The sequence below is a fragment of the Zophobas morio genome, unplaced genomic scaffold (genome assembly GCF_036711695.1).
Source record: "Zophobas morio isolate AGI-343-1 ecotype UQ-CSIRO unplaced genomic scaffold, CSIRO_AGI_Zmor_V1 ptg000038l, whole genome shotgun sequence".
NCBI lineage: Eukaryota > Metazoa > Arthropoda > Insecta > Coleoptera > Tenebrionidae > Zophobas > Zophobas morio.
The window spans coordinates 1696803-1705890 of NW_026972143.1; the positions used below are offsets into that span (position 1 = coordinate 1696803).

General features: G+C 35.4%; 2 protein-coding genes across 2 annotated transcripts; one reads left to right on the forward strand and one right to left on the reverse strand.

Annotated features, from left to right (window-relative positions):
* Positions 1-6929: 6929 nt before the first annotated feature.
* On the reverse strand, positions 6930-7739 carry LOC135139996 (actin-related protein 2/3 complex subunit 3-B-like). The gene is made up of 3 exons (XM_064070372.1): positions 7648-7739; positions 7414-7596; positions 6930-7366 (listed from the first exon to the last, which is right to left on the reverse strand). The coding sequence occupies exons 1-3, from the start codon at positions 7651-7653 to the stop codon at positions 7016-7018; spliced, it is 540 nt and encodes a 179-aa protein (XP_063926442.1). The 5' UTR covers positions 7654-7739; the 3' UTR covers positions 6930-7015.
* A 206-nt stretch (positions 7740-7945) lies between these two features.
* On the forward strand, positions 7946-8983 carry LOC135139995 (GPN-loop GTPase 3). The gene is made up of 2 exons (XM_064070371.1): positions 7946-8037; positions 8085-8983. The coding sequence occupies exons 1-2, from the start codon at positions 7993-7995 to the stop codon at positions 8862-8864; spliced, it is 825 nt and encodes a 274-aa protein (XP_063926441.1). The 5' UTR covers positions 7946-7992; the 3' UTR covers positions 8865-8983.
* The last annotated feature ends 105 nt before the right edge of the window (positions 8984-9088 follow it).

Sequence of the window (9088 nt, forward strand, 5' to 3'; positions counted from 1 at the left end):
TTTTCCGCGTCTGGGTCCGGATTTGCTTGGCGAAATTTGTTTTTGTAAATATGTAGTTAGAGTTTAAAAGAGAGTAAAGGTGAATGCAAATTTGAATGTTATCAGAGGACTTTGGACGTGTTTGTGATTTCTTTTAGCGCGAACAATTGCAGAGATTCCGCTTTTTGTAACAAAGTTCACTATTGAAATTAGTTGATTTTGAAACAATTTTGCTTAACAACAATATCAACAAGAAACTTCCATTTAATTTACATTCCTGAAAATCAGATATCTTTCGCTGTCTTATAAAGCACAAAGTAAATTTGTAATAAAAATTTTAAAGATGTAAAAAATTAAAATTTTCTAGTGATCACTAGAATTTTTTTTATGTTTGCTTAGTTTAAAATTAATAACAATATAATAATAATAATAGCATCTTGTGTATCATTTTAGAAGTTCGAAAACATCTTTTTTATTCTATTTTGTGAGATAAATAACAACTTAATCGTAAGAAAAAATTATTAACTATTGCCAACGAGATTCATTATTGAAATTTGAGACGAGGTTGAAATAATTTTAGTGAAAAAAAGCTATAAATAAGTAATTTCCATTTCATTTACATTCCTGAAAAACTGGTATTTTTCTCTTTCTTATAAGAGACAAACTAAATTTGTATTAAAAATTTTAAAAACGTAAAATAAAAATTTAGATTGACTTTATGTTTTATGATAATATTTCTTGTTTTTGCGGCAAATAATTGTTGAAAGAAACTATGTCTATAAAGAAAATAAAAAAAAATTAAGCCCCACCCACCCGCCCCGATCTCAATTGTGATGAATTTTTCATTCGTTGTTAGACCGAAGGGCGGAGTTTAATTGTTAACATCAATATTTCTTTAAAAAATTTTATCCTTTTAAAAACATACATATTTGATATGGTAATTTATTGTAGAGAAATGAGGATTTTGCAATTAAACTCCGCCCTTCAGCTCACGATGAATAAAGCATTCGTCAAAATCGAGAAGGGGTGGGTGGGCGGGGCTTATATTGGCTCCGTTTTTTCTTAAAATACGAAGTCTTCTTTTGCCAACAAGAAACTGAAAACGTGTTTAACTATCCTGTTGTAGAAAGAAAATTCTATACATTAAAAAAAAAACACAAACAAAGATTAAGCCCCACCTACCCGCCCGATCTCAACTGTGATGAATTTTTCATTCGTTGTTAGACCGAAGGGCGGAGTTTAATTGTAACATCAATATTTCTTTAAAAAATTTTATCCTTTTAAAAACATACATATTTGATATGGTAATTTATTGTAGAGAAATGAGGATTTTGCAATTAAACTCCGCCCTTCAGCTCACGATGAATAAAGCATTCGTCACAATTGAGAAGGGGTGGGTGGACGGGGCTTATATTTGTTCCGTTTTTTCTTAAAATATGAAGTCTTCTTTTGCCAACAAGAAACTGAAAACGTGTTTAACTATCCTGTTGTAGAAAGAAAATTCTATACATTAAAAAAAAAACACAAACAAAGATTAAGCCCCACCTACCCGCCCGATCTCAACTGTGATGAATTTTTCATTCGTTGTTAGACCGAAGGGCGGAGTTTAATTGTAACATCAATATTTCTTAAAAACATTTTATCCTTTTAAAAACATACATCTTTGATATGGTAATTTATTGTAGAGAAATGAGGATTTTGCAATTACACTCCGCCCTTCAGCTCACGATGAATAAAGCATTCGTCACAATTGAGAAGGGGTGGGTGGGCGGGGCTTATATTTGCTCCGTTTTTTCTTAAAATATGAAGTCTTCTTTTGCCAACAAGAAACTGAAAACGTGTTTAACTATCCTGTTGTAGAAGGAAAATTCTATATATTAAAAAAACACACACACAAAGATTAAGCCCCACCCACCCGCCCGATCTCAATTGTGATGAATTTTTCATTCGTTGTTAAACCGAAGGGCGGAGTTTAATTGTAACATCAATAGTTTTCTAAAAAATTTGATCCTTTTAAAAACATACATATTTGATATGGTAATTTATTGTAGAGAAATGAGGATTTTGCATTTAAACTCCGCCCTTCAGCTCACTATGAATGAAGCATTCGTCACAATTGAGAAGGGGTGGGTGGGCGGGGCTTATATTTGGTCCTTTTTTCTTAATATACCAAGCCTTCTTTTCCCAACAAGAAACTGAGAACATGTTTAACTATCCTGTTATTGAAACAAAAGTCTATATATTAAAAAAAAAACAAAGATTAATTGCAAATAGCAAAATTGACGAAACGAAAAATTGAAAAAAAGTGAAATTGAATAAAACAAAAAATTATAACACGGAACATTGAAATTGTAAATATAAAGAAAATATAATTTTGAAAAAAATTCAAAATCTGAAAACTCGAAAAAATTGAAATGGAAAAAATGAAGGACCAAAAGAATGAAAGAACTGATTTTTCAGTTTCTAAATTTTCAGTTCTTCGATTTCTCAGTTTTGTGATTGATGTTTCGGTTGTGGGATTTTTCACTATTTCGACGAATATTATAGATTTTTCGATTTCTCCATTTTTTGATTTTGCAGTTCATTGATACTGGTATTTCAATTTTTCGATTTTTAAAATTTTTGACTTTCGATTTTTCAATTTTTCTAGTTCTTGATTTAAAGAGATTTCGTGTTTCGATTTTTTTATCGTTCAATTTTTCGATTTTTTGACTTCGATTTTTCGATTTCTCGATTTTTCGACTTTTCAATTTTTCCAATGTTTAAGTTATAACATTTTCCAATTTTTCAGTTTCCCTAGTTTCAAAATCTTCAATTTTTCGTTTCTTGAGTTTTTCGATTTTCAATGTTTCTATTTTGCAACTTTCATTACGGTTTTTCATTTCTCAGTTTATAGTTTTTCTATTTTTCAGTTTTTCGTTTCTACAATTTTTCAACTTCTTGATTTTTGTTTTTCATTACCGTGATTTTTAATTTTTATTTTCCCGATTTTATATCACAATTTTTCGTTTTTTCATTTCCTTTAGTTTTTCAATGTTTCATTCGAGTTTATAATTTTTCGTTTATTCAATTCTTCTAATTTTCAATCTTTGATTTGCCAATTCGTTGATTTTCTATTTTTTCTTAAGATATGAAGTCTTCTTTTCCCGACAAAAAATTGATAATATGTTTAACTGCTGTTGAAAGAAAACCCCGTATATTAAAAAAAAAATACGCCCCACCCATCCGCCCCGATCTCAATTGTGATGAGTTTTTTTGGAACTTAGAAAATTCTACCCTTTTAAAAAGATATTTCATATGGTAATTTCCTGTAGAGAAATGAGGATTTTGCAACTAAATTCCGCCCTTCAACGCACGATGAATAAAGCATTCGTCACAATTGAGAAGGGGTGGGTGGGCGTAGCTTATATTTGCTCCGTTTTTTCTTAAAATATGAAGTCTTCTTTTGCCAACAAGAAACTGAAAACGTGTTTAACTATCCTGTTGTAGAAAGAAAATTCTATATATTAAAAAAAACACACACAAAGATTAAGCCCCACCCACCCGCCCCGATCTCAATTGCGATGATTTTTTTTTATTCGTCGTAAACCGAGGGGCGGAGTTTAATTGTAACATCAAAAAATTTCTCTAGAAAATTCTGCCCTTTTAAAAACATTTCATATGGTAAGATCTTGTAGAGAAATGAGGATTTTGCAACTAAGCTTCACCCTTCAATTCACGATGAATAGAAAATTCATCACAATTGAGAAGGGGTGGGTGGGCGGGGCTTATATTTTGTCCATTTTTTTCTTAATATACGAAGTCTTCTTTTCCCAACAAGAAACTGAAAACGTGTTTAACTATCTGATTGTTGAAAGAAAACTCTATACATTAAAAAAAAATAATAATAAGCCCCGCCCACCCGCCCCGATCTCAAAACTTCAATAATCGAAGAATCCAAGAATCCAACTGCTCAAAGATTCAAAACGAAGAAAAAACAAAAAAGAACGACGAACAACGGATGAAAAACGCAGAACGGAAAAAGAGAAAAACAAATCATTTTTTGCAATTTTTGTTGGGGCTTATGTTTGGTCCATTTTTTCTTAATATACGAAGTCTTCTTTTGCCAACAAGATACTGAAAACATGTTTCACTATCCTGTTGTTAAAAGAAAACCCTGCATATTAAAAAAAATACACACAAAGATTAAGCCCCACCCACCCGCCCCGATCTCAATTGTAATGAATTTTTCATTCGTTGTTAGACCGAAGGGCGGAGTTTAATTGTAACATCAATAGTTTTCTAAAAAAATCTACCCTTTTAAAAACATATTTCATAGGGTAATTTCTTGTAGAGAAATAAGGTGTTTGCAGCTAAATTCCACCCTTCAGCGCACGATGAATAAAACATTCATCACAATTGAGAAGGGGTGGGTGGGCGGGGCTAATATTTGGTCCATTTTTTCGTAATATATGAAGTCTTCTTTTCCCAACAAGAAACTGAAAACATGTTCAAGCATTCTGTTGTTGAAAGAAAATTCTATATATTAAAAAAACACACACAAAAATTAAGCCCCACCCACCCGCCCGATCTCAATTGTGATGAATTTTTCATTCGTTGTTAGCCCGAAGGGCGGAGTTTAATTGTAACATCAATACTTCTCTAAAAAATTCTACCCTTATAAAAACATATTTTGTATAGCAATTTCTTGTAGAGAAATGAGGTTTTTGCAACTAAACTCCGCCCTTCAGCTCATGATGAATAAAGCATTCATCACAATTGAGAAGGGGTGGGGGGGCGGGGCTTACATTTGGTCCATTTTTTTCTTAATATATGAAGTCTTCTTTTCCCAACAAGAAACTGAAAATATGTTTACCTATCCTGTTGTAGAAAGAAAATTCTATATATTAAATACAGAGAGAGAGAGATTAAGCCCCACCCACCCGCCCCATCTCAATTGTGATGAATTTTCATTCGTTGTTAGACCGAAGGGCGGAGTTTAATAATTGTAACATCAATATTTCTCTAAAAAAGTCCATCCTTCTAAAAAACATATTTCATATGGTAATTTCTTGTAGAGAAATGAGGATTTTGCAAACTAAACTCTGCCCTTCAGCTCACAATGAATAAAGCATTCGTCACAATTGAGAAGGGGTGGGTGGGCGGGGCTTATATTTTGTCCGTTTTTTCTTAATATACGAAGTCTTTTTTTATCAACAAGAAACTGAAAACATGTTAAACTATCCTGTTGTTGAAAGAAAATTTATATATGTATTAAAAAAAACAGAGATTAAGCCCCACCCACCCGCCCTGGTGTCAATTGTGATGAATTTTTCATTCGTTGTTAGACCGAAGGGCGGAGCGTAATTGCAAAATACATATTTCTTTATTGATTTGAATGAGTTTATCTTCTCAAAACAGAGGACTAAAATTATTAATTAACCACAATAATCGAACAAAATATTATGAACAACTTTTTTCGTACTGAAGGATTCATGAAACGTCGAGAAAACATAAAAGTGGCAATTCGTCCAAAATCCATTTTATTTGAATTTGTAATCCTCCAAATAAAGTGTTTAAATAAACTGGTTAAACACGTAATTACATATTTAATTCCAGTTTTAGAGAGTTTAGTTTTGTTAAAAAAATGCTTAATAAATATTATATTGAATTCGCTGACACTATATTTTAATATATATGTGAATAAGACAAAATTTGTCAAAATAAAACATTTAAATCTTCAATTCGTAATAAATTCTAACAATCATTGAAAAAAAACCTTCTCTAGTGAGCCATGGAATTAATTCTCTAAATAACTGTACTCCATGGAAAAATAACAAGCTTTGAAAAAACTTGAATTGTTTATCTGAACTTTACAATGTCTTCAAATAATTTCATTACACTTTAAAACCATTTAATAGACCACATATATTTAACCCAATTTTATAGCCGTCATTCCCCATCAGCCAGAGAAATAAATTTTACCAATCTGTTTTTCACAGTCCACGAAGTTGATTCATCTCGGAGACGTCTCGTTGGGGTCAGCTAGTCTGGCGACCCGAGTGCGCTGCAACATTCGGGGCGCCTAGCCGAATCAATCAGTGTATTTTTATATTGAAAAACAACCGAAACGTCCCAGAGAATATACATTCTGCCATAAAACAAAAACGAAATACATATTTCAATTAAAATTTAAAATAATATACAATCTGGCTTCGGGTTAGGGTCACACTTAAACATTAATAATCAGCATGGCAACAAAATCAGACAGAATTTGACTTAATGCCGATTTTATTGATTGATTCAAACGTATTTAGGTACGTCGTAAATTATGACTTTAATGGCAGCTTCAGGAAAATTGCTTGCATTGATTGATTAAGCCCAATTTTCCGACCTCCCACTTCCTTGTCACAGTGTGTTACTAACTTGTATGGAGATATAAAAATGCATTCAATTACCGGCGGAATATTAAGCAACCGAATGTAAAAAAAGCAAATAACAACTGTTTACAAACAGTAACGAGTTTTCAGATTTGTTTTATCTTTTAATTATACAAAAAAAAAATTAACAGTTGTTTCGTTTTTTCAGTTGGCATAATACATTCCCCTAAACATAAACGTCAAACCATAATCGACTAGTTTTTTTATTTTTCGCCACTCTAGCACCTTCGGCAACTGCTATCAGCGAAATGACCCCAATCAACCCAGCTCTGATTACACCTTTATCACCTCCTTATCACCCATGTCCACTCGCCAGCCACGTTCCCGTATCCTCCTTATCACTCAAACAAAAATACTGCAACCGTTAAAACTAACATCGTTATCAGTCTAAATCACCAAAATCCGTTTTGACCCATCCCGAGTCCCCAAAAATTTCCCATTTCTCGATTCCATTACCCACTTATCTCCCATTCGAGATAACTCAGTCACATCCGGATTAAAGGTCGCAATGGGCGTGATAAAAACCACTCATCAGACGCATGATATTTATTTACAAAAAAATGCACCCATAATACAAGTCTCCATTTAAAAATAAAGCTCAATTAATAAAATACTGCTCACTGCCCCGGGCCCGACAACGACTTATCCATAAACTTCTTCTTAGCGAAACACAGCCACCACTTACTCGGCTTCCCGTCCTCCCCAAACACCTTATCCACCACCCGCAGCCCCACTTCCTGCCTCAACTGCGTCAAATACGCCCTCATGAACTCGGCGTCAGTCGGCGACTTCGCGCGACTGTACACCGAGTTCAAGGGGAACCCTGGGTCCCCCGGAATGTCAAACCGCGAAATCGCTAGGGTGTACATCTCATTCTGGCCGAGGTTCCTATTGGAGCACCGCTGGAGCTTTTTGAGACACTCGGTGATATAGAGAGTAATGTAGATTAGCAAGCGGTCGGCTTCTGACTACAAAAAAACCATAAATGGGTGTTGGGTGTAAAGCAAGGGGGCACCTTTATCTCGTAAGTACGGAAGAACACGTTGGCTTTGAAGTAGTAGAGGGCTTCGTCTATGATGTCTTGATCGGCGGACTGACCCGTGAAAAGGGGCGCAGGACCCCGGAATTGCGTTTTAAAGGGGAGGATTGCTGTGTTACCGACGGACTGCTGATGGTCCAAGAAAACTGAATGGTAGGCCTGAAAGTGATAGGTTGACACGAAGGGGGCGACGGGGGGCTGCACACTCACCGGCATTTTTTAAATTAGAACAGAAACCGAAATTTGTAGTTGGTTTGGTTATGTTTCCTGAAACACCCAAATTAGTAATGCCGGTAATGCAGAGACCTGTTCGAGTGGCGCGGTATGGGGGCTGCCGCGCTCACTCTAGAGTACTCTAGACTGCGCTTTAGTGTCCGAATGAACCCAAATTATTATAAAAAAGCGTCTAATTCAAGTTTTAACACGAAACAGGAAACCGTGATTGTTTTCTTTTAGTTGAGGTTAAATTTATCGATAATACAGGTCTCTGTCAATTTCCAAACATAACCTCCAAATATAGTTCGGAAGTGCATTTTTCTCGTAAACTAAGCGACGATGCGGTTTGCGCAGTTAGTGATAGGTCCCGCGGGCAGCGGCAAGGTAAGCCCCGACAGCCCCGTTTCATTATCGACAATTTTCAATTTCAGTCCACTTACTGCTCCGCTCTTGTCCGGCACGCAGTGGAAAAAAAACGCGCCATCGAAGTCGTTAATCTGGACCCCGCGGCCGAGCACTTCGACTACGAACCGATGGCCGACGTCCGCGAGCTCATTCACGTCCAAGACACGATGGAAGATGAAGAGCTCCACTTTGGCCCCAACGGGGGTCTAATATTTTGTATTGAGTACCTACTCGAAAACTCCGACTGGTTGCGCGACAAGCTGGGGGAGGACGAAGACGACTACGTCCTGTTCGACTGTCCTGGCCAGATTGAACTCTACACACACTTAACAGCCATGAAAAAATTAGTCAAGCAGTTACAAGACTGGAATTTTAATATTTGCGCTGTGTTTCTGGTGGACGTGCAGTTTATGACCGACGGGGCGAAGTTCCTGTCGGGGACCATGGCGGCGTTGAGCGTCATGGTGAATTTGGAGCTGCCACACGTGAATTTGTTGTCAAAGATGGATTTGTTGAGCAAGGGGGCGCGCAAAAGGATTGAGAGGTTTCTGGAGCCTGATGCGCACGCGATTTTAGGGGACATTGAGCTGAATGGGGCGAATGCCTTTAACGATAAGTATAAAAAGCTGTCAGAGGCAATTGGGGATTTAATTGAAAACTATTCACTAGTTAGGTTTCTTCCACTGAATTTAAAAAATCACGAAAGTGTGAACGACATTTTAATTACTATAGATAACATTATCCAGTATGGGGAGGACCAGGATGTGCGGACCCGTGACTTTGAAGAGGCCGACGACGACGATTAATTTTTCTTAATTAATAATAATTCGGAATTAGGAGCGACATTGACCAGGTTGATTAAAATGCGTTTACATAATTTATTTCAGATTTATACTTTTTTTATATAAAACAATAACACAAAATACTAAGTCTATTTTTCTATCGTTTTATCGTTAAAGCAATGAATGAATGGTAATGATGCGCAATGAAAGTATAAAAAAATCGCGAGTTATTTACAAAAAATTGTTAT

Excerpts from the sequence above, each read along its gene's own strand:
- LOC135139995 (XM_064070371.1), top strand. The coding sequence starts at position 7,993 with ATGCGGTTTGCGCAGTTAGTGATAGGTCCCGCGGGCAGCGGCAAG. Across the intron at positions 8,038-8,084 it reads GTCCCGCGGGCAGCGGCAAG|TCCACTTACTGCTCCGCTCT; the intron begins GTAAGCCCCGAC and ends TTTCAATTTCAG.
- LOC135139996 (XM_064070372.1), bottom strand. Across the intron at positions 7,367-7,413 it reads TCCGTACTTACGAGATAAAG|TCAGAAGCCGACCGCTTGCT; the intron begins GTGCCCCCTTGC and ends GTTTTTTTGTAG.